The 25,041-nt window shown below is 42.1% G+C and overlaps 1 protein-coding gene across 5 annotated transcripts in view; it reads left to right on the forward strand.

Annotated features, from left to right (window-relative positions):
- Positions 1-25,041, forward strand: part of FSTL4 (follistatin like 4) — a 585,475-nt gene that overhangs the window by 202,581 nt on the left and 357,853 nt on the right. For all 5 annotated transcript variants that reach the window (XM_060636146.3, XM_060636145.3, XM_060636149.3 and 2 more), the window contains exon 3: positions 13,154-13,187. In XM_060636146.3, coding sequence (XP_060492129.1) covers positions 13,154-13,187 — 34 coding nt within the window. The remainder of the gene's footprint in view (positions 1-13,153; positions 13,188-25,041) is intronic.

The raw sequence follows: 25,041 nt of genomic DNA on the forward strand, positions 1-25,041 counted from the left end.
GAAGTTTGCCTGTCCTTAGACATCTGCCGCTTGTCGGGTATTCATCCGTATTCCCATCAGGTGCCATTCAGGCTTGTCACCAGGCCCCCTTTTCCCACTTGACCCCACCCCACTCTGTGTCACCTACCTCCAGCCCTACTGTGTGTGGATCTGGAACTTTTAGCATCGTTATGTCAGATCATATCTGTGACACCCCTCCCCCCACGCTCCATGCAAAAAAAAGAATGAACTAGAAATTCAGACCTGAGGACTGTGCTTGGGCGAGGGGGCAGCCTTTTTTCCTGCTTTGTCTTTTTATTTTCTAGACCTAGGTTATTTACTTTTTTAATAGTTTTCAGAGTGCAGGTCTGCCCCTTCTTTGGTTAAGTTTATTCCTAGGTATCCTGTTTGGTTTGATTGTACTTGGGATTGTTTTCTTTATTTCTCTTTCTTCTACTTCATTCCTGGTGTAGAGAAATGCAACCAATTTCTGTACATGGATTTTGTATCCTGTGACTTTCCTGAATTCGTGTATCAGTTCTAGCAGTTTTTGGGTGGAGTCTTCAGGATTTCCTACATAGTGTTATCCTATTGTGTGCAAATAGTGAAATTTTTACTTCTCCTTTTCCAATTTGGATGCCTTTTATTTCTTCTTGTTTTCTGATTTCTGTGGCTGAGATTCCAGGACTCTGTTGAACAACAGTGGTGAGAGTGGACATCCCTGTCTCGTTCTTGCCCTTCGGGGGAAACTTCTCAGTTTTTCCCCATTGAATATGATGTTAGTTGTGGGCTTTTCATGTAAGGCCTTTATTTGGTTGAGGTATGTTTCCTCTAAACCTACTTTGTTGAGGGTTTTTTTTTTATCATGAATGGACTTTGTATTTTGTCAAATGCTTTTTCTGTATCTGTTGAAGTGATCCTATGGCTCTTACCCTTTCTCTTATTGATGTGATATATCACATTCATTGATTTCTGATTAATGAACCATCCTTGCAACCCAGAAATAAATCCCACTTGATTTTGATGAACAATTTTTTAAATATGTTGTTGGATTCTGTTTGCGTTTTGTTGAGGATTTACACATCTATGTTCATCAGGGATATTGGCCTGTAGTTCTCTCTCTCTCTCCCTCTTTCTCTCGCTCTCTTTTGTTTGTGATGTCTTGATTTGTTTTTGGCATCAAGGTATTGCTGGCCTCATAGAATTAATTTGGAAATTTTCCTTCCTGTCCTATTTTTTTTGGAATAGTTTGAGAAGAATAGGTATCAACTCTTCTTTAAATGTTTTGTAGAATTCACCTGTGAAGCCATCTGGTCCTGAACTTCTGTTTGTTGGGAGTTTTCAATTACTGATTCAATTTCATTGCTAGTAATTGCTCTGTTCAAATTGCCTATTTCTTCCTGATTCACCTTTGAAAGGTTATATGTTTCTTGGAATTTATCACTTTCTTCTAGGTTGTACAATTTGTTAACATAATTTTTCATAATATTTCCTTATAATCTTTTCTATTTCTGTCGTGTTGGTTGTTACTTCTCCTCTTTGATTTCTGATTTTGTTTGAGTTCTTTCTCTCTTTTGTGGAGTCTGGCTAAGGGTTTATGAATTTTGTTGATATTTTCAAAGAACTAACTCCTGGTTTCATTGATCTGTTCTATTGTTTTTTAAATTAGTGTCTCATTTATTTCTGCTCTAATCTTTATTTTTTCTTTCCTTCTGCTGGTTTGGGGTTTTGTTTGTTTTTCTTTTTCTAGCTCCTTGAGGTGTAAGTTGGCTTAGGTATTGGTTATTCTAAACCTCATCTTGGTCTTACAGTTGGAACAGAGAAAAAAATGTGGCAGATTTGAAGATCATCTTAAACAGGTTGATGCTGAGTTATATCATCTATTGGATGGTACCTGGAGGGTATAATGAATAATTAAAATGTGAACTTCTGCCCCCTTTCCTCCTAGAGGCCATCTGTCTTCTCCTGAACACCCACAAAGTGCTCTTGATTTTCTAATGGTACATGGTCTGCTGGAACAGAGCCAGCACAGGAGAGATGCTTATTTGATAGGACAACTAATGGACATGAAGCCTCCCAGAATGAGGAAGAGAAGGGAGAAGTTTCTGTGGAAACTTACCTAAAAAAGAGAACGTATAGGAAGTCAGGCTTCCATGACAACCAGTGTACTCCATGACTCTCACGGAGAACCTCATTTGTACCCCCTATTCTCGCCAGGAGATCTTGAAATAATCTGATTTGATTCTTGCAATAAATTTGTTTAGGGTCTGCAATAGGCCCAGGCTCTGTGCTGGGGTAAGAGATGAATGAGTGTGCACTGCGGGGGAGACAGATGCCACTCTAGTAATGGCAATCCAGTGTGCCTGTCGCTTGCTGTGGTCACCGAGCTCTGCACATAATGGGCAGCTGGCTGGTGTCCCTGGAGATTGAGGACATTTGTTAAAACCATGCCCTAGAGTGCCGAGTTAGAGCCCCATGCTGCTAACGGTTAGGATGGCCCTGCACACCGTGATGGCTTGTTCTGAGGCGGAGATGTGCCTTACCTTCTAAATCAAAAAGTTAATTAGTTTTTAATTTGTTGGGTTGTCAGAGAAAGCTGGAAAGTGTCCCTCTTTCCTCCTTTGTCTCTTAATCTGACTGTGTGCAGGCGGTGGTGTTAAACTGATCAATGAGTCATTGACATTTAATCCCTCAGATGTGATTTTGTGTTTACTTGTACTGTCACTTGGGTAGGTTTGCCACAGAAGATGGCCTTAAATTCAGAGCCACCTTCTTGTTTTTAATGTCGTGAATAACCTTTAACACATAGCTTTAAATAATACCTAGAATCTAAAATCCCTAAATCCTCATAAAATATTCTATTCATTCTTTACTTACAAAATCAAGAAAATTATCATCCAGATTATCTCAATTTCTGAAGGCCTGGGAAATATCCCCATACTTTATTTCCTATCTGGTGTCTTATAATCACTATTAATACCTTTTCTCTTCAGAATATCATAGCTTTCTCCGATAACTGGTCACTCTGTGCTCCCCATCAGAAAGCACTGGGAAGAGTTGCCTAGGAGATACAGCCCATGTTTCTGAGCCGTCACCTAATTCATCCTGACTGGCTTGTCTGGTCTCCCATTTTACAGATGGGTAAACTAAAGTGGGAGTATCTGGGTGGTTCCCTCAAGGCTGTAGCTGGTGGAGCAGTCACTCATGAAATCAGATTATTCAGACCTTCTGGAAGCTGTGAGGGTCTTGTTTCACATTGTCCCTTATGGACATGATAAAACTAATGTCCCTCACAAGTATGCTACAGGGACAGTATTTGCAGGTTCATAATGATGATTTTTTTAAAAATAAATGCCTTATACCCTAATGGTACAGAGATTTCTTTGGTATTTTTTCAAAATTGTTCATACATGGTCTCTTGCTTCTACCTTTTAAACTCTCCGTTCCTGTGTAAGCAGCACTTCCCTTACACAAATCGATTTATTGTTAGCTAGGACATAGAAGGGACACAGAGTTGGCTAAGTGTATCTTTGTGGTTCAGCCCCAAAGTGTTGGAGAAGGTCACCTCCTTTGCCTGTGTGTGGCCCATGCCCAGCCCCACCCTTCTCTTTCTTGGTCTCTTGAGAAGCACAGGTGTGCTTCCCCTGATGAGGCAGTGTGTGGGCTCAGCTGGCTGAAGGTGGAAGGACCCGGCCCTGTGTCCACCTTCCAAGGCACATTGAGGTGCAGTGCTGTGATTCTGCCTCCTTTCACACACCTCAGAGGCATTAAGGCAGTGTACCAGAGAGGACACACATCCTTCTACCCTATATGGCTCCTCTGTTCTATGCGAGCTTCGAGGATGACTGCTGACCCTTGGACTAGGTGGTATTTCTCAAGAGCCCACATCTCCTTTTTTGGAGATGCCCTTGAGCACCTGCCACAGGCTCCACATGACTGCAGGAGGCAGAGCGGATGTTCAGATTCTACCCTCCCCATGCCCCCCCCCCCCCAAATCCTGTTGTTTGCTGGATAATTCAGCTTGGCTTTTAAGCTAGCACTTGAGTTTAGGGTTAATCCCCTAATCCTCTTGTCATCTGGCTTTGAAGACCCAGACAGGATGTGCTGGGAAATCTAACAATGAGGCGGTTTTCCTCCTGTCTTGAACTGAACCATATAAATGAGATAAAGTGTACAGAATGGCTGGTTTGTGCTCAGTATATGGGAGTCAGTAAAGGAATACATGCTACAGAAGGCATCCCTTTATTTAGCTGTATTTTGTCAGTCCGAGTGAAGACTTTAATTGCAGAGTGGTGTCTTGCTAGCAAAAATGAGAGTGGTTAAAGTTTTTAAAATTCAAATGAATAAATGAAAAACTGTAAGGAAAGGTTGTTAAAGAAGCATTAGTTTTAAGAGCATCTCAGCTCTGAAAAACTTAGAATTTAGTTGTCAGAATTTCAATAATGATTAGTTCTGTTAGCAAAGCTTTGATCTCAACAGGACCAAATGGTCTATAAATAGAGCTTGTGGACTTTGTTGTATAGCTTCTTCAGGCTTTGGGGGCCGGGGATCTGTGAAGCAGGGGCTTCTTCTGCTCTTCTGGTGCTGGGCTGAGACACTGTGTGTCCTGGGCTCACTGTCAGGACACTGGTGTGGGCAGAGGGCTGGCAGCTGGTGACCTCAGTAGCCTGTGCCATATCTGCACCAGATTCACATCTACTTTGTAAGTGGAGACCTGGCCATGTTCAGCTCCCCTCAGCTTGGTGCTTTCCTATCATTCTCTTCTTGGTAAAAGACAGGCTTTTGATCCCTGTCTTCCTAACCCACAGAGCCAGCATTTTCCCAGAAGCCACCAAATCCCATTAATATTCTGAGTGACAGACTGAGACTTTCCCTCTAACCGAGGATGGCTGGACGTGTGGATGAGGAGCTGTGCCTTCGGTCTGTGGCCATGCTCCACCTCCCTTTACCCGAGCCTGACACACGACTGAAAGCCTGAGCATCGCCTAAGGTGGACGTGACAAGGATCCAAGGATGGAATCTCAGGATCCTCATTTATACTCTTTGGTAGCTGAGACTCTGTAATAGATTTTTGGATTATGAAAAATATTACTCAGCACTCACATTATATTGATTCAAAAATAAAGATTATGCAGTTCAACTGCACAGTAAAATACAGCTTTATGGAATGGTAATTTTTTACTTAAGTTCTCCTACATTATAGTGGAAGATAATGGATTCAGGAAGAGTACAATGAGGAATAAAGCTGTTGTATTGTATTGGTTAAATGACATTTAAAATGATTTGGCTGTCAAATTCATGGAAAGGTTATGAACAGTGAATGAAAAATCTAAAATTAATTCCCTACTTCAAGAAAGTGTGATTTATACCATAATAAAATTAGATTTTTAGTTAAAGAAATTTAGTCATTAAGTAATGCCCATGCACTAACTCTCATTTATAACCATCTGGTTTGAAGCTTCTGTAGCAAATAATTTCTTCCTTAGGCAATGCATCCAGGGCCGTGGTGTCATTTATGCCAATGAATTTTATTCTATATCGTTCTGCTACAGCTTTCGGGGGGGTTGCTTTTTCAAGTACTAGAAAGGCACGTTCTTATTTAGCTTCAATAATTGATGGAGCTGTTGAAGTCATTTGCCTCCCCAAATGAGCCCATCACCTCTCTGCCTTAGTTGTCTTCATTAATGGTGATAACGATGACGATGGCCACCATTTGAGGACATCTATATGCCACCCACCATGCTAAGCATGGTGTCGGCTTATTATGACTTCTCTTAATCACCACAGCTATTCTGACAGGAAGTTACCATGCCTGCCTTATTTTACAGATGAACATGCTGAGGTTTAGGAAGATGAAGGAGTTCACCAAAGATGGCAGGCGCACAGCTGGCAGGAATAAGTCAGGATCCAGCCCAGATCCTCCAACTCAGAGTCTCAACGTTTAATCCCTGTCATATGTCTCCTGAATACTGGCTGAGATTTGCTCTGAGATGGCAGAGTGTGGGGGTGGGATTTCTGAGACTGAAGCGTAGCCCTGACTGGGCCACTTACTTACTACTCATGTGATGGTGAGCACACCACACCTTTTCCCTCAATAGAACCTTCCTCATATGTAAATTATTTATTCCCTCTATTCAACAGACTCCTGATTTGTACTGTTGGGTACTTTGTTCTATTTCACCTTTTATTATTATTATTATTATTATTATTATTATTATTATTTTTAATGTTTATTTTTGAGAGAGAGTGTGTGTGCATGCAGGGGAGGAGCAGAGAGAGTGAGAGGGAAATAAGGCAGAGAGAGAGGAAGACAAGGTCCCGGGCTATCAGCACAGAGCCCGACATGGGGATCGAGCTCATGAACCGTGAGATCATGACCTGAGCCAAAATCAAGAGTCGGACGCTTAACCTACAGAGCCACCCAGGTGCCCCTCATTTTTTAATTTTAATGGAAGCATATCCTATATAGAGCAAATTGTATATATCCTAAACGTAAGAGCTCAATGAATTTTTACAAAGTGGACACACCCATGTGACCGCCATCAAGATCACAATTTAGAACATTCTCAGCACCCTGGAAACCACCTATGTGTCCCCTCAGTTATAATCTTCTCAAAGGTGGCCACTAATCTGTCACCAGGAATTGCTTTTCTTTGCTTCTGAACATTAGAGAAATAAAATCCTACAAATTGTGCTCTTCTGTGTCTGCTTTCTTTTGCTTGACGTCAAAGTTGAAATCCTGTCTGTGAGGTTGATTTCAGTTATTGCGTATTGTATCTGTTCTCTGGCATAGCCATGAAGTTTTCCATTGTATAGATATGCCAACATTTATCTACGCCTTCTTCTTTTGGTGGGCATCTGGATGGTTCTTGGCTATTATGTGTTGCACTGTAATGGGCAGTTACATGCACTGTTTGATGCTCTTGCAGACCAGCTTATGTTGGGAACTTACCCAGGGGAGGAACCGTTGAGTTGGGAAAACAGAACTCACACTGTTTTTCTTTTAATAGAATTTAATATAGGGAATTGGTTGAACAGGTATTAAAGGATTAAAAAGGCCAAAAAAAGGAACCGCTGAGATAACTAACAGCACTGGCGGCAGGGAGCAGCTTTGGTCTGCAGGGAGGAGCCCTGTCGAACTGACACTCAGACCGGTGAGGAGACTCCTGCCAGTGCTGATTTCTCACGAGTAGAATTAGAGTTGCTCCGTATGCTTGTGAGCATTTGATGTTACTGTTTTTTGTTTTTTGTTTTTTTTTTCTGTTTGTGTATAGCAGTGTCCTGCTGTGGTTTTAACTTGGGAATTTCCTTTCCAAGGCGTTTGCTCATTTTTTAGTTATGTGATTTGTATTTGTTTATTTGCAAAACTATTTTCTATATTCTGCACGAGTACTTTGTGTACAGGTATGTGTATTGCAAATATATTACCCTTAATGGCTTGACTTTTCACTGTCTTAATCTTGTCTTATAATGAACACAAATCTTCATTTAATAAAGTCCAGTGTATCCTTCTTTTCCTTTATGGTGCTACCTTTCACATCCCATTTAAGAAATTTTCACTTGCTTAAAGGTGGTGAAGATCCTCTATTAAGGTATCTTGTGGGAACATAATTGTTTTTTCTTTCACGTTGAGATCTACAGTTCACCTTGAAATACTTTTTATGTTTGTTTTAAGAGGTTCTTTTTTTTCCCATATGGATATCCAGTTGATCTCCCACCATCTGTTGAAAAAAGCCATCCTATGAGCACTGGGTGTTGTATGGAAACCAATTTGACAATAAATTTCATATATTTAAAAAAATAAATAAAATATTTAAAACAAGAAAAAAAAAGAAGAAGAAAGCCATCCTTTTCCCATCGTATTGCATTGACACTTTTGTCATCAACCCAGAAGCTGCATATGTATGGTTTTCTGCTCAATTTCAAATTCTGTTTCCTTCCTCCCTCCCTCCCTCCCTCTCTTCTCCTTCTTAGGGAGGGATTCATCAAGTTTATTAATCTTTTCACAGAACCAACTTTTGGCTTTAAATTTTCATGGTATATATTTCCCCTCATTTTATTGATTTCTGCTCCTATCATATTTGTTTCTTACTACTTTTTGTGGACTTAAATTGTCCTTTTCCCAGCTTTCAGAGATAGATGCTTAGGTCATCGATTTCTATCCTTTACTGTTTTCTAACATAGGCGTTTAAGGTTATATTTCCCTCAAAGCTCTGCTTTATCCACATCCCACACTTTCTTAAATGCCACAATTCAATTGTCATTCAGTTCAAAATGCCTTACTTCTTTTGTGATTTTCTTTTTGAAATTATGCGACATACTTATAAATCCATGGGTCAATATTTTGAGATTTTTCTCCATACCCAACTGTTATTGACCTGTAATTTAATTTCACTATAGTCACAAAACTGTATTTGTTTTCTATATGATTTTAGTAATTTGAAACTTGCTGAAACTTCTTGATGGCTCAGCATATGGTCGGTTTTTATAAATGTTGAATGGACAGTTGAGGTGAATAAGTAGTATGCAGTTGTTGGTTACAGCGTTTCATGTACATCTTTGTTATCAACCCCAAAATTGGATGTGTGTGGTTTCCTGCTCAATTTCAAATTCTTTCCTTCCATGCTTCCTTCTTCCCTCCCTCTTTCCCTCTCCCTCCCTTCCGCCCTTTCTTTCTTTCTTTTTCAATAGACGTAGGTCAAATTTGTTAATTACATGCTTGTTGAACCTTTTCCCATGTCCTTAATGTCTCTTAAACTCTTTTTAAAATTTTTCCTTCTTTATTTTCTCCCTTAAGATCTTCAATCTGATTATTTTCTGCTGCTCTAGCTTCTAGCTTACTCTTAGTTGTATTTAATCTTGTGTTAAATCCATCTGTTGAATTCTTTGGTGTTTAACTTTTAGTTCTAGAATTTTCACTTGATTCCTTTTTAATGGATTGCGATTTTTATGATGAAATTCAGCATCTTTTCTTCTATTTTCCTAAGAAGATTAGTTATAATCATTCTAGAGCTTGTGTCTGATAATTCTGGAATCTGGATAAAGTATGAGTCTATCTTTGCTGTATATTTTTATTGGATTTTAGTCATTTGATCTCATCTCCTGCCATACCGTAATTTTGGATTGAGTGTTGGAAATTATGTATGAAAAATTATAAAGCCTGTGGATAATTTTGTCTTCCAGAGAGGATTTACTTTTCTTTTTATTTCTTCTTTTTTAAAGTTACTTTACTTACTTTGTGAGGGGAGAAAGGGCAGCGATAGAAGGAGAGAGAGAGAATCCCAAGCAGGCTCCACACTGTCAGCACAGAGCCCAATGCAGGTCCTTATTCATGAACTGCAAGATTATGACCTGAGCTGAAATCAAGAGTAGGATGCTTAACCAACTGAGCCACCCCAGTGCCCCTTACTTTTGTTTTTTAGACCTAGAATACTGGCAGATCATGTTGATCTACTAGGAATAGAAATTCTTTGATAGTTTATGATCTCAACTAAAAGTCAGCTGCATTTATCAGGGTCACTTTTTCTTGGAAAAAGTCTTAGTTTTTTAGCTTGAGACTAATTTTTGCTTGTTTGTCATCCTCTTGCCTTTATATGTGCAGCTCAGACATAATCTTATAACTCAACAGGAAGCTGGGTGCAGATTATTGGGCTCACTTCCTTCTGGTTCTCCTTTCCAGGATTTCAGACCCTCAAGTTCTAGCTACTTTGATAGCCACAACTCTGGTATCTCTCAACTCAGACTTCTTTAAGCCCTAAACCATCACTTTTTTTCCCCCCAGCCTTTATGCAAAACAGTACCCTAAGAGGAAAATGTAGCACCTCAAAGGACTTTTATTCTCTCTGAATATTGACTATTTAAGTTCTGGCTGCCTTTGTTTTTCTCCCATGCCTTACAAACTTTTTTTTTTTAATCCAGCTTTGCAAGCTCTTCTTTCATAGCCTGAAGTGAAAATATCTGTCATCTGATTTCACACTACCTCTATAAATTAAGTGGAGATGTGCGTAAGCTCTGTTAAGTGCATAAGGTTTGAAATTTAAATCCCAGCAGGCCACTGACCAAAACATGAGACGTTGGACAAGTTTAACCTCTCTGACCCTTTACCTCCTCCCCTTTTAATTAATACCTGAGAAATGAAGTTGAAGAAACTTTTAAAGATCTGATAATCCCATTTACTTAAACTATTTCAGAGCAGAGTTTAAGGAAAAATTCTGAATTCATTATATGAAGCTGGTATCATTTTAATTTCTAAATCTGAGAAAAATGGCACCTAAAAATAATATACCAATTTCATTTATGAATATTAATGCAAATACATTTACCATAATAACAGAATCCAGTAATATATTTTAAAAAGTGCATCGTGTTTAAGAAATGCTTATTCCAGAAACACAGAGACAGGTGAATACCATGAAGTCTATTAGGTAAGTCATCATATTAATAGTACAAGGGAGAAAAAGAATGCCATGATAACCTCCATAAATCCAGAAAAAATATTTGCTAAAACTCAACACACATTTTTAATTTTTTGTTCAACAAATAGTGAGCATCTGCTCCATTATAGCCCTGAGGATACAAGAATGAAAAAGATACTGGTGCCATCCCAACTGTCATTCCAGGGGAGGGAAACAGCCAATAAATAAACAAGTAAAAGGACAAGCCAGAACATACATTTATTTCAAAGACTCAATAAAATGTGCATGTATTTCATTAATAGGATAAACATGCGTTGGGCCAAAAGCCACCATTTTGTTTCCCTTAATAGGGAAACAGTAAAGATTTTCTTCTTAAAGTCAGAAACCAAACCAGTAGGCCCATGATGTTCACAGCATGTAACATTAGATTGAGGAATTAGCTAAAGCAATAAGACAAGAAAGACACAAGAGACCTAAGAATCGCAAAGAAAGAGAAAAAATCTTAGGTATTTGAAGATTATATAAATACATAAATGGAAACCCAAAAGAAGCCATGGAATAACTATTTCAAGCAATAAGAAATTTAGTCAAATGGCTGGTTAAAAATCCATGTATAAAAATTAATTACAATCTTACAAACAAAAAGCAGTTAGAAAACATAATCAAAGAGAAATTCTATTTGTGATAACAAATGATATGCAAAAAAGGAATATTTAGAATACATACAGGAAAATTATAACATACTCTTGAAAGAAATGATAGTAGACTTGAACAAATTATTAAAGATACCATGTTGTTACATAAGAAGGTACAACATTGGGGCATCTGGGTGGCTCAGTCAGTTACATGACCGAATCTTGATTTCAGCTCAGGTCATGACCTCACATTTCCTGAGTTCAAGCCCCGTGTCAAGCTCCTCAGCTGGCAGTGCAGAGCCTGCTTGGGATTCTCTCTCTCTATCCCTTTCTCTCTGCTCGTTCCCTGTTTGCACTTTCTCTCTCAAAATAAATAAACTAAAAAAAAAAAAAAAAAGGAAATACTAAAACTACTTCTTTTTATTTAAAAAAAGAAGATACAGCATTATGCAGATGTCAGCTTTCCTTAATTTATCACTTTTGTGCAATTGCAATAAAACATCCATAAATTCTTCTTGAGGTGTACACATTGTTTATGCATTTCTCTTCTTCCAAAAATACTAGTTATTTCCAGGGATGTGATGCCAACCCCTGGAGCAGAGAGCTGAGGAGCAGTATCAGAGGGGCTGGGTTAGCTCTGTGTATGATGTGCCTTGCAGCTTACATATCTGTCATAACACTTACCATTCTCTGTGTTCCCTCTTCTGAACCCTGAGCTGGTGAGTGCCCCTCCAGGAACTAGCATCCTGTAAGCTCATTTGTTTAACTGTGCTGTGCTAATGGGCTGCTGGCCTATAGCATATATTTTCCATTGGTCTCCACTTAGGCTTTTGGCTCATTACAGAGGTGGCAGTCTAAGAATGTAATTTGGGGATGGGGAACAAACTTTGCCTCCTCAGTTTCATCTCTCTTACTGCCTCTGCCTTCTGACCCCAAAAGTTTGCTAGACAAGAATGCTAAGTTGTAAAAAACATGTCGTTTGCTTAAAAAGTGCTGGCACTGAATGGTGTTCTTGGTTATGATGGTGAAAAGTTGGAGTAAGTTTGATACTTTATTTTCTCTTCTTTGGTTGCTAGCATGGCTTTTCAACTTACTCTCAACATTAAACTTTTTATCCTAAACCTGTTATTTGTGCTGAATTGTGGGTACTTTTTGTTAGTTGTGAAACCACGGTATGTGTTCCCAGCCTTTTTCCCCATTACTTCTCACTGGGCCTCTTCCTGCTTCCTGAGCATACCCTGCCTTTTCTTAAGCCTTTCTCACTTCCCAGTGTACCCTCCTCCCTTACTCTTGTCTGAAAGCCTGCCCATTCTGCAGTGCTATTTTCAAAGGTTCTTTTAAAAAGGCTTTTCTTTATGTTTCCACCTGAATATGAATATACTGGTATTTTTTTTCAAGGTAAAACCACCCCTTTACTTCTCCGTAATTTGTATTTGTTCTGTAGCCTTCTGTTCAACTGTGAATGTTTTCAATGCAGAATTCTGTCTGCTTCACTTATGTAACTTCTCAAGCACTTTGCTTATTCACCTACACATAGCAGGAAGATGGGATTGAATTAAAAAATAAAACAAAACAAATCAAGGGCTTAATTTAGTTCAGTGGCACAGACTGGCTGTCCAAATTGTCTTTAGGATTTCATCCTTTGGAAACTACTGAGTTGAGCATAGTCCATTGCTACATCATGCCATTGACCCACACAGGAGCACTGGGGGGTCTTCATTATGGCACCACAAATCACAACCTACTGACTGCAGGTCGGATAATTCTGGCCCTGGTCTACTTATGTTTTCCCCAAGTCCTACAGAACCTACAGTCTAGGTGGAAGATGTGGTATCAGTCTGTGACAAGGTCTTCCTTAACACTTGGTACCAGCCCAGGTTCCACATAAGGAAGACCATGAGAACTGGCTCTGTTCCTTAAAAACTGATTGATTAACAATATATTTGTTGGCTAAGCCCCCAAAGAAACAAGTTGTTTACATTTACAGATGTGTGTGTGTGTGTGTGTGTGTGTGTGTGTTGAGAGTTTTGTGAATAAGTGAATAAGTAACAAAGGTGAGATCTTTGCAAGTATCTGTACCTATGAATTATTCTTCAGAAATACAAAATCTTTCTTTTCTTGCAGGAGTCCAGAAGCTTTGAAGTCACAAGAAGAGAAGGTAGGGAAAATGCATGCACACCCATTTCCTTCTCAGTGCTGACATTTTGGAAGTAGTCTGTTGAAGCTAAGATGAACTTCCACCTATGGGAAGCTTGTTCTTTGAAATTTCATGTGGCCTTTTCTGGGTGCTGACTGGTACTTGTCTCTGAGGACTGTAAGAACTGAAAGCCATGTTTGCTTGTGAAAATGAAATTCTCTACCTTCAAGCATCATAGGTGAGGTCTAGGGAACTGGCTTATTACATGATCATGTTTGCAGTCTTGAGAGAAGCCTCATTTTTGAGTGAAGTTTGAAGTAATTATTTGATTTCATGAAGCGAAAACAACATCAACAATAAAAAAATCGTTTATGATTTGAAATATTTCAATATCTGGGAGAAGATGGTGTTGTGAAAAATATTTCTGATTAGATTTTTACAGCTTTAGCTAAGCTGAAATAGAAATAGCCAATTATTTTCCCTTTTGAAACAATTCCATGATGTTCATTTTCCCTACCAGTTCCTCTAGCACATTTGTTTTCTGGTCTCTGAGGTAAGTGTATATGGGTGGTGATTTCTGAAATGTCTTAGTGGAAATTGAAGTTTCCCTTACTCATTTGCAGCAGTACCTTCTGTCCATAAGAAGATGTTTTTCGTATGACTTGTGGAATCTTTGCCAATCATCTCTTTATTGCAGGGATAGAAAGATGAAGTCAGAAATCAAAGTGACTTCTTAATCTAGGGTCTGACCATGGGTTTTCGTTTTAACCACAAACTTCTCTGTAGCCCTGTCTCTAAAAAGAGTGGCAATCGAAAAAAATGTGAGCAAGTTTCTTATTGACTTCTAAATTAAATATATCCTTGGCTCATGATTAGTTCTTATTTTAAACACCAGTATGAAAGACATAGAATGTCATGTTATCAAATTATGTTTCTAGAGCTTGGGAACCTAAGCCTTCCCTACTATCTGTATTGGTAAACGAATCCAACCTGTTGATTCCTGTTATTCATGGTGCTGGAACCCTGGATTCAAAGGATCTGGGTAATGTGGCCATAGGATGAACTTTGTGGCTTCCATTCCCCTTTGGCATCATCTCTTGTTTTGGGCTCAAAGCCCTCTGAACTGCATCTGTAGGGCACACTGCATTGTGTGGATATCAAAACTAAATGAAATTGGATGGATATGGGTGGGGCTGTGAGGACATGTTTCTTATTGATGACCATGTAAATTGGAAAGAAAATAGCCTTAAGCAGAGAAGTCAGCATGAAATTTGGTTTTGAATACTATTTAATTCATGTCAATAGCCCTGAGTATGAATTTTTGGAATTAATTTGCATTATGGAATCACATATAAACCTGACTGTTCTGGAATTTCACTGTCCTTGTGTTCACAGTGTGAAATGTCTTTAATGGTAAGGCTGGGATATGAGGAAATCATGTGTATTTTTGCTTAGAGGCATTAAAAGGCTTGATGAGACCTCAGGCTCCAAATCCAGTGAAGACAGACATTGTTAGAGTATGAGCAAAGGTGTGGTTGGGCTGTGCTCTATTCATTCATAACTTCTCTTTGAAAGCAGCAGCTCTTACAACTGGCTGACTGGGAACATATACTTTGGGTTTGTACTGGCAAATTTGTCCTGACATCACGTAAACTTATTTTCTCCCATTGTGAACTGATGTCTTTCTTGCTTGTTTTTGTCAAAGTTGAGTGTTTGAGAGGCCCTGAAATAGCATACTGCCTGAATGCCAACGCATATAACCTGACAGGAAGGAAGTCCTGAGAATTCACTTGCTTGAATGGTGGGGCTGTTAATCTTCAGAAGAGTGGTACAAGTATAAAAATAATAAAAGTACTACAAATATTTCAATAAATGATTATTTCTACAGACAAAACTAAGACATTATTGGAGTGCCTGGGTGGCTCAGTTGTTTAAGTGCCCGACTTTTGATTTAGGCTCAGGTCATGACATCACAGTTCATGAGATCAAACCCCACATTGGGCTCTTCACTGACAGTGGGGAGCCTGCTTGGGATTTTCTCTCTACCTTTCTCTCTGTCCCTTCCCCTCACTCTCTCTCTCAAAATAAATAAATAAAACATTAAAAAAAAGACATTATTGTCTCATAACAACCACTTAGGGTTATTTCACAGCTAAAATTGAAAGAGCAACAATTAAGTAACACTGAATTTTTCTACCTAGTTTACCAGGCCCAGGAGATTTTGGAGAGCTCTGGAGGAGATAGCTTCTGGGTCACACAATCCAAGATTGTCTTTTCACTCTGATTCTGTTCCAGTGACACACAAGTGAGGCACTGAGTGCTTTGGTTTGAGAACGGAACTTTTTAAGGAGTGTTCTGTGGATATACATTGGATATTCTTAATTGATCAAATTGATCAAAGTGTTCCACGTTCAGATAAGCTTTGTGTTATGGGTTGAATTGTGTCCTCAGAATAGATAGTTAATATCCACAGAACCTGTGGATGTGACCTTATTTGGAAATAGTTTTCTTGGCAAGTATGTAATCAAGTTAGGATTAGGGCCCCCTCCTAAACTAGTACAATCTAATCTTATCAGTAATACCCTTATTAGAAGAGGGAAATGCTGGGAGAGCACCCTGTGATGATGGAGTAGAGATAGGAGGGAGGATTAGAAACCAGGGAATTTCAGAGATTGCTGGCAAGTACCACAAGCTATGAAGAAGCAAGGAAGAATCATCTAAAGCTTTCAGAAGGCATGTGGCTCTGACAAAACCTTGTTTTCTGACTTCTGGCCTCCAGAAATGTGAGAAAATAAATGTCTCTTGTTTAAAAACAGCCAGATTGTGGAGCTTTGTTGTAGCAGCCCTAGGAAAATAATGCACTTGGCCAATGCTGGACTCAATATTGCGCTGGTTGTTCCTACTTTGACTGCAGAACCTATTACACCTTTAAGATGTTAAATATGACTCACAAGTGGGTATAATATGCAACATTTCTCAAACTTAGTTTCCCATGGTGCCTTAATTTTGTTGGTTTTGACCATCTCAGGGCTGTCATCCCATGAATGTCCTTTGAAGGTCTACTCTAGGAAGTTCAGGCAGAAAGAGTGCTTCCTCAGTGCCCAGGATGAGCATATAACTTGGCTCATGTGCTTTCCATGTGCATTGCATGAACAGAATAGTGGCATAGTAATAGTAATAACTTATCAGTTCTCAAGTTTTCAGAGAGCTTTTACATTAGTCTTTCTGTCTTGTGACCCTCAGCAACCCATGACAGAGGAGAGAGGAGAGCATCTTACACATGAGACTCCTTCCTTGTTTTCCATGCTTATTTGTGGGAACTAGGGCTCCCTCTGGACCAATGTCCCTTTAATGCACTGATCCTCTCTTCTGTTCATTTGTGCCCACTGCCAAGCCTAGAGAGCTAAGAGGGACTCTTGGAAGAAAACTGTCTGGAGGTCACTTTTTTCCCAGTTGGATTTGTGGTAAGGGCTCTCAGGGGAACCTGAAGGGAAATATATAGTATCAGGAGGTGTGGCAGGACTGCAAGACTTGTAGGATGTCTTTTGAGAAGGGCATATGCCCACCCCAGCTGACTGAGCCCTTCCTCCTTCAGGGCAGTCCTGTATCACCCTAGTTTCCCAGGACCCACCTATGCTCACTGCGAGAAGACATGCCTGCATCTTCATCTGCTTTCCACTGCAGGTGTTCTTACCCCCCTCTAGGCATCCACAATTTAATTTCAACTTCGTCTAAGGCTTCAACCAAAGGTGCCGACTTCACCACTCCAAGACACTCCTGTGTCCATTGTGAGGGCCAGTGCTGATTGTGTCTGCCCGAATTCATCTACTCAAACCAGTACTTTTCTCTAACTGACTCCATCATGTTGAATTACACCATGAGAGAACACTTGAGTGAGCTGAGCAAGTGGCCAGGATAATTCAGCCCTTGTCAGCCATCTCTTAGGAACATGGGTGATCTATAAACTATCCCAGATGTCTGTGATTGTGTTGTGATTAGAGGCTGTGAGTTTTGGGGTGGGCACCAGTGTCATACTGCATTATCCACCCTCCCAGTGATGGATCACTTACATGTTCCATTCCAGACCAGCCTGGCCTCGCTTCCAGCAGGGCTGTGAGGGAGACCTGAGAGCAGGGATGCTGCTGTCTTCCCAGAAAAGAAAAAGAGAGGAGTGACAGTCACACAGCCCAGTGCCTCTGACTCCTTAGCAATGCAAATCGCCTAAATAAACATGACCTGCCAGTTCCCACTGTGTGACTAGAGCCTCCCTTTCTGAAAATTCTTGGAATTAGTCCCTAATTGGCAGCTGCTTCTAATAGCCCCCTTATAGTTCTCTGCATCTGGGTGAACTTCAGCTATCAAGAGTTGCATTCTGTTTACCATTAATTTTGATTTTGTTTAGCAGATGTTTTCTGGATCTCTCAGTTGCCTGCATAATCTGTCTTGGTATAATGTGAACTGGCTAACTCTCTTCTATAAAACAGATTAATAAACTCCCAGCTTCGTTTGAGGTAACTTCTTTAATGGCTGCAGATGTAGGGATTCGAGAAGGGAGCTATCCAAATTTGACTGGAGTAGTAGGTCCTTTTCAAATCAAGATTGCCATCTGGGCGAAGAGATAAAGTTTCCTTTACCATTCTACCCTCGCTCACATACAGGGGAGCTTGCTAGCTCTCTCCTACAGTCAGGGGACCTCAGAAAGTTGAGTGACATCTATCTCTTTTAGCTTCTAACCCCACAGAAATTGGCTCTTTCTGGGCAGGGCTGCCCTTTTTCAGCTGCTGGGAAACCGTATTGTACCCGCTTGCCCCAGCTCGAATGGGAAGTAGATGGCACGTGTGGCACAACTTAGCCCATGTCCATTCTATCCTCTGTCAGAGTCTTTAACATTTTGTTCAAATTTCTTGATTCCGCAATCAGAAGAACCAAACAACTCTCTTCTCCTGTTGCCTTTAAGAACTTAAGGACAACCCACCTAAAATTCCTCTCCCCAGATTAAGGTTCTCTGGCCACTGGGGTTAGAAATTGTCCTTGAGCATCACAGTCACCAACCCTTTCTATTTCCTTTCAATTAATGCTTCAGAGGAAAGCTCAGGGATTGAAGTTAGGGGCCTTTCCCAAGGATCATACACAGCTTTAGCTAGAGGAATGTCAGGCTGTGGGTCACCCCAAGCTTCTGTTCCCTGAGCTTCCCCGAGATAATTCTAAGTGCCTGGGCCTGGAAAGATTAGCAGTGGACTAAGACAGCCTGAGTGAGCCTGAGTTCTCACTCCTGTCCCTATATAGGATATTCCTTGATCAGAGTTCTGCAAGGCTCTGGGTTTGTGGCTATTTCATCCTAGCCCTGGGCCATTTCAGCTCTTTGCAGTGATTTAAAAAAAAAAAATTGTAACGTTTATTTACTTTTGAGAGACAGAGACAGAGCAGCAGTGGGGGAGGGGCAGAGAGAGAGAGGAAGACACAGAATCCAAAGCAGGCTCCAGGCTCTGAGCTGTCAGCACAGAGACCGATGAAGGGCTTGAACTCATAAACTATGAGACCATGACCTGAGCGGAAGTCAGATGCTTAACCGACGGAGCCACCTAGGCGCCCCTCTCTGCAGTGATTTAGAAGAAGCAGGACCTCGCTGGGTACAGCTCAGGACTGATGATGGCAGCTATTCGTGCTGCTGTTTGAATTGCACTTGTGTGACTCCTTGCCCGGGGCTTCAGTACCATAGGACACAGCATGGGTGGATATGGTCTGTGCTCAGAGCAGGGGGTGGTGGAGGGTGGGCAGCTCTCGTGCTGCTGTGCAGGATGAGCCCTGGGAGAGCATGGATCGTGACTCTTCTTTCTGGCCTCTCCTGCCTCTCACACAGCAAGCGCTGAAAAAGTGCTAGACGTCCGGCACATTCCAGGGCTGACTGGGCTCTATGTCATATCTGCACTTATAAGGCAAAATCACAGGTATAGGGGCTTCCTGGTTGTTTGGCTGTGGATCCCACAGCTTCAGGACGCCTTTGCCCTACCTGCTGCACTTCCTCTTCTCACCAGCGCCCTTGGAAGCCTTGCTCTCCTTAAATAGCATCCTCAGAGAGCTACTGTGCTCTTTCTGAGGACTTGTGGGTCCCTCTGTTAACAGGTACTTACAAGCTGCTGGTGCGAGTGAGGCAGATCTCTGTGGTTGTGATGGCAAGCTGTAGGGCCTTGGTAGGTCTGGACAGGGCAGTGAACTCCTGTGCAGTGAGCTGTGCTTCTCAAAGGAGTCTCCTCGGGGGTTGTGACTATACACTTTGAACATAGGTCCCTATCTGGAATGTGAGGAGGAAGAATTGAGTTCTCTGTGAAGTCATAACCCCCAAAGGATATGAACCACAGCTGATGTATCGGGACAGTGGGGTGAGGCCTTCACGAGCTCGCACAGCCGGAAACATGCTGAACTTGCCCACCTCGGCCTGAAGAGAGGGGATAATGGCACTCCTCTTAGGCCTGCTGAGGCCCATCTCTGCCCTGCAGGCTCGCCTCTCTTTGAGATCCCACAGGGAAGGTTGACATTTGCCGTGTTCACCCCTTGCCTGGCCCACAACACAGAAGGAGATTTTCTGCTTTTCAGGAACCCTTGAAATTGTCTTCTCCATATAAAGACTGAAGCTCTCTTCAAACTTGTTAAGCCATTTGCCCTAGCAATATTAATGTGCCACTGGCAAGCCTCTGGGGTTAATTATCTGTGACTTCAAAATCATTTGTTTCTGTCTCTTTTGTCTCATTGCTGCTCAGTACTCTTTCTTTAATAGGAAATGAGGTACAGAGTCCAACTGACCATTATATTCTAATTCTTTTCTTGTCATCATAATTAATTCATCTTTTTAAAAGTCTTAAAAAAACAACAACCCTTCCTATTTTCAGATTGTGTTGTCTCTTAACAAATGTTTAATCTCCCCACTTCAGTGGGAACAGAGCCAAGACTAAAAATAAACTGCAAGGTGAGACATGTCATCGAAATGAGTGCGGCCTACTAGCGCTGTCTCCTGGCCCCGCTCACTTTTAGGAGCTCCCTGCTGCCCACATGTTGGCCCGTTTGTCTTGGGTGGCCGTGGTGAGGGCTTCCTGGTGTGTCCTTTTGTTCACATGCTGTGCTTGGTGAATGAGCCACAAATGCCCAGGGAGGGCTCTTGCAGATCAGGTTAAGCAAGACAGAGAGATCCTGTGCACAGCAACCCACCCAGTGGTTCTCTGCACGCGGTTTCCCTCATACTTCTTCTTGGCCAGGGCTGTCATTGGATTCCAAGAAATACGGTCTTCATGTAGAAAACTTCGTGCAAAATGTTGAATATTTCATGAAAGAAGATTAGCTTGCCTGTGTTCTCTAGAAAGTCAGAGAACACATGCCACAGAAATGAGCAGGTTCTGCCTGGCTTCTGGCTCTGCAGGGTGTTGACAGTGACCTGAAGCCTTTGGGGACAGGTGCAGTCAGCAGAGGGAGGTCTGAGTGTAGTCCAGTGGTGCCTGGTGCTGTTCAACAGGGCATCTAGGCCAGCCATTGCCCACCTGTCTTATTCTCTGGAAACTGCTGGGGAGTTCTTAGCCTCTCAGCTCCTGTCTCATCACGGCAGTGTTTCTAAAGCAGTGTCTGGGAGCCTAGCATGACGATACTCCCCTGATGGTGACTTCAGTGCTTGCAGCCAGGAGGCTTCTCAGAAGCTTTCTTTTCCATTTTCCATTAGAGATACTGTTCTTTGGGGGGGGGGGGGGATAGGTTGGGGGGGCTTACTGTACTGGATGCTTCTAGATGGCAGCGGGCCAGGTGGGGGCACAGATGGAGATGGGGGACTTGGGCTTCACAGACAACCAGAGCTCTTGTTCAGGAGACACCTTTTACTAGGCACCTTCTCGATTATCCATGCCTCGACTTAGGGTCAAAGCGTCGCTTCACTGCTTTCGTATAAATTCCTTAGAATTGAAGAGTTCTTGATGGAAACGTTTTAACTTCAGTCCTTTACTTAATTCTCATGAACACCCTCTGATACAGGCATTGCAATTTTATTTTGTCAATAGAAAAATGTGGGAGACCCTTTGAACTCTACAGGAAACCGATCAAAGAATTTAAGTGGGCTTAACTGAAGTCTGGCAAGAAGGCACATTCTCGATGGAAATTCAGCACTGTTGGTACAGTTCTGATGGAAATTGTTCATATTCACAAACAGGAACTCGTCATTCTGCAGTTGAAGTGCAAGCAGGGTTGGGGTTGTGGGACCCCATGTGTGCTGCTGCCAGGAAGAAACAGGGACCTCCACGTTCTGAAGAAATGTGCTTTAAAGACAGAAAATCACAGGTCTGGGAAAATGAGTTGTTAGAGTAAAAATACATTTCAGTCTGTTTGTTTTACTAATTTTAGCAGTTATTTGCGTGTTCTCTCTCTCTCTCTGTCTCTCTCTCTCTCTCTTTTTCTGGAAGCAGCACTCCCATCCAGCTGTTAGGCTACAGCATTTGAATTTTTATCATTTGTGTAAGTCCCTGCCTATTTGGACACAAAATGGGAGTCCTGTGGCTAAGAGAGGACGTTCATCTGATAGGGTCAGATCTAATCTCACACTTAGAAACTTCAGGTGAAAATAAAATGAGTTGAATTTTTTTTTTTTTTGAGACCACAGTTCGGTAAAGCTGTGCTAGCAAATCACTTTCCCCCTGTATACAGAATTTGGAATAATAGCACCTTATACTTGGATGGTGTCACCAGGCTGCTTTTTGCTCTCAAAGAGCTTTCTCATTTGTCATCTCATCTCATCATTGATGAGAACCTTTGTGTTAGGTAGAGGGAGGATGTTAGCATTGGTGTCTGACAAATGAGGAAACTGATGTCTAGAGGTGGCCAGGGTCTCGTCCCAGGGCCCACAGCCATCTGGGGCCTGGCGGGAGATGAGGACAATCAGTCGGGAGCTCCTCCCACCTGGCTTCCTCTTTCAGTGGGAGTTTATGGCAGGGCTTTTCAAATTCAAACCCAATGGAAAAGTACAGGATTTTAGCCCTGTTTGGGCTCTTTTAAAAACAAATTATTGTAAAGACAACTTTCCTCATCTGTCAATGTAATGATTCTGTACTGTGGGGATTCAGAGTATTCAAAATGTGTAGGGAAAACGGTAAAAGTTAATCATTTTCACGGTACCTGTCTGTGGCGAGGTTTAATTATCACTTGACATATTTCACAGTTTAAGATGATGACAGTTTAAAATAGAGCCAGAGAAAGCCAGAAAATACCTTCATTACCGGGTGTCGGGTGCTGTGTCAGAGTCACCCCCAAATGCAGATGTCCCCCCCCCCAGACAGATAATTCTGGGGCATTTTCTGTTAGCTACAGATGTCCCAGGAACTGAAATCCAAACCAAGAACTCCATTCTGACCCTGTTGTCATCGCCCAGGGGGAGCATGGGCAAACTCTCGCAGTGCGGTTTGCTTTTTGCACCATCTTCCAGATGCTCACCTCCTCAATGCCCTCCCAGATCCAAATCTCTCATGGTCTTCTGCAGCACTGCTAATGAACAAGACAATTCGCTGTGAAGTGGGCTCCGAATGAATGAATGAAAGCTATTTAGACTACAAGGGGTATGTGTCTCTGAGGGCGTTGCATGCCTTCCCGAGAGGAGAAGGCTGAGAAGCAGCTTCTGGTTGTGGTTTGCGCTGGTTGTTTAATAAGCGCAGAAAATAATTAAATAATTGTTTCTTTCCTGTGAGATTTCTGGAAGAGGAGCTGTCCAAGAGCAGACCCGTCTGTCCACATTTCAGATTTCAGTTTGGAGAGTCCCAGGAGAGGCAGCAGATGAAGCCATCTCAGAAATGCAAATGCTGTTTGACATCTATTAGTTCCATGCTTATCCATTGCTGACAGCCAGATCCATTAGGACGCCAGTGTCACGGATCAGAGACGCTTGGAATGTAGTGAGAGCCGGGCTGCCGCTGGCCAAGCCCTGTTGAGATGATCTAAGAACTCTCTGGGTGTGCCCAGCACTCTGGTCCGGGCCCCGCCCCATCTCTGCGCCTCGTGCTCTGGTTCCCAGGGCCAGTCCCCTAGCCAGCTTTCCTGGCTGCGCCCCTCCCACCGAGCAGCCTGCCTGAATGCTCTGCCTGCTGATACTCATGCCCTCCTTGAGAAGTCTGACTTGCATCTTGGCCCTGCCATTCATGGAATCTGCCATGTGATTCCCCTGCAGGTCTGGAAGGGCCCTGCAGGGTCACTCCTTATATTCCCAGGTGAGGACACAGGCTTGAACAGGTGAAGTGACCAGTGTCAAGCCCCATGGCTAGGGGTTAGCAGAGGTAGGATGTGAGGACTGAGCTGGGGTTCATAAACCTCAGGTCTCTCCATGGCTGGATTTCAGTACCTTCCCTCTTACCCTACCCTTGGGGGCATGTTTCCTTTCTCTAGAGAGGGGCACAGTGGCTAACATGCCCCAGATGCTCATCCGTCATTTCTTAGTGATGGACCTTCTTGCTGAGTTTTCTAGTTAAATTCTTGGCTTTGACTTGTGTTGAAAATATTTCTCCATATATTGTTTTCCTGTTGTGGGGAAAGGACAAAACAGGACGGGGCACATGGTGACAAATGTCATCATTAAAGCTCTCATAAGCTTCTCTGAGTTAACTTCCTTCAACCCTCTCCGTCGTCCAGCGTGGCCAGCTAGTGTGATCTTCTGTTTATAGAGGAGGAAACCCGCGCTTTTGAAGGATCAGTGGCCTGGCTGGTTGGGTGCTTCACTTAGCGGGCAGCCCTTCCAGTAGCCACTGTAATGAAATAGAGTCTTCTGTGTCTCACCGCTGTGGTTTCCTGAGGACCCTTGTCCCCAGGACTCTAGCAATAAGGCAAATCTCTAAGGCCTTTTCTGAACTGTCTGCTCTTGAGAAGCTAAGCAAGAGCAGGTGCCTCTGTGGCTGTTTGTTATGGGAGTGGGGGCAGCGGGAAGGATTGGAGGACTTGGAAAGTATACATCAGAGGCCACATACTGTGAAGCTGGGGCCACGCCTTGGAACAGAGGTGAGGGTGCTGGTCCCGACTCCTGATACAGACAGTGAGCTACAGGCAGTGCCAGCTTCGTCCGGCCCCGCATTCCCGTGGCGTTCAGAGAGAGAGTCCGTCTTGTGGGCTGGGAAACCCGATGGCAGAGACTAAATGGCCACTGTGGCTGCTGTCCAGGGAATGATGGGAGCCGGAAACTGTGCCCATAGGCTGCCTCACCCTGCACCCTGTGAATGCTGGGAACTCTGTGTTCTGCTCCTGTGTTTATGGCTCTGGGAAGGACTTTGGCCCACACCTGTCTCTCCTGCCTGCTGGCTTGTGTCTAAACCCACCATTACTGATTCAAACCCCTTTTCCACATAAGCACTCCCCAGAGTCATTTTGGATCCTAAAGGAGTCCCAGAACTCCCACCAAGACACTTCCTACCCTACCTGGGCAACTCACCAAGCCTATCTACTTCTTTCTAAGGCTTTTCCTGAGACCCTGGAGCCCAGGGTCTGTTCTGTATTGGTTTTGTATGATAAGTTTCAAACTGGTGGTCCATGGGCCACATTCATCCTGTGGTCATACTGGACTTATACAATGTTGGTCTTCATAAGGTTTTTTTATTTTTACATTTTCAGTTGAATAATCTATATATACACACATGTACATACAGTGGAATATTACCCAGCAATCAAAAAGAATGAAATCTTGCCGTTTGTAACAGTGTGGATGGAACTAGAGTGTATTATGCTAAGCAAAATGAGTCAGTCAGAAAGACAGATATCACATGATTTCGTTCCTAAATGGAATTTCAGAAACAGATGAACATAGGGTAAGAGAAGGAAAAATAAGATAACAGAGCAGGAGGCAAACAAACCATAAGAGACTCTGAGAGAGAAA

The sequence above is a fragment of the Panthera onca genome, chromosome A1, assembly GCF_046562875.1.
Source record: "Panthera onca isolate mPanOnc1 chromosome A1, mPanOnc1 haplotype 2, whole genome shotgun sequence".
Taxonomy (NCBI): Eukaryota; Metazoa; Chordata; class Mammalia; order Carnivora; family Felidae; genus Panthera; species Panthera onca.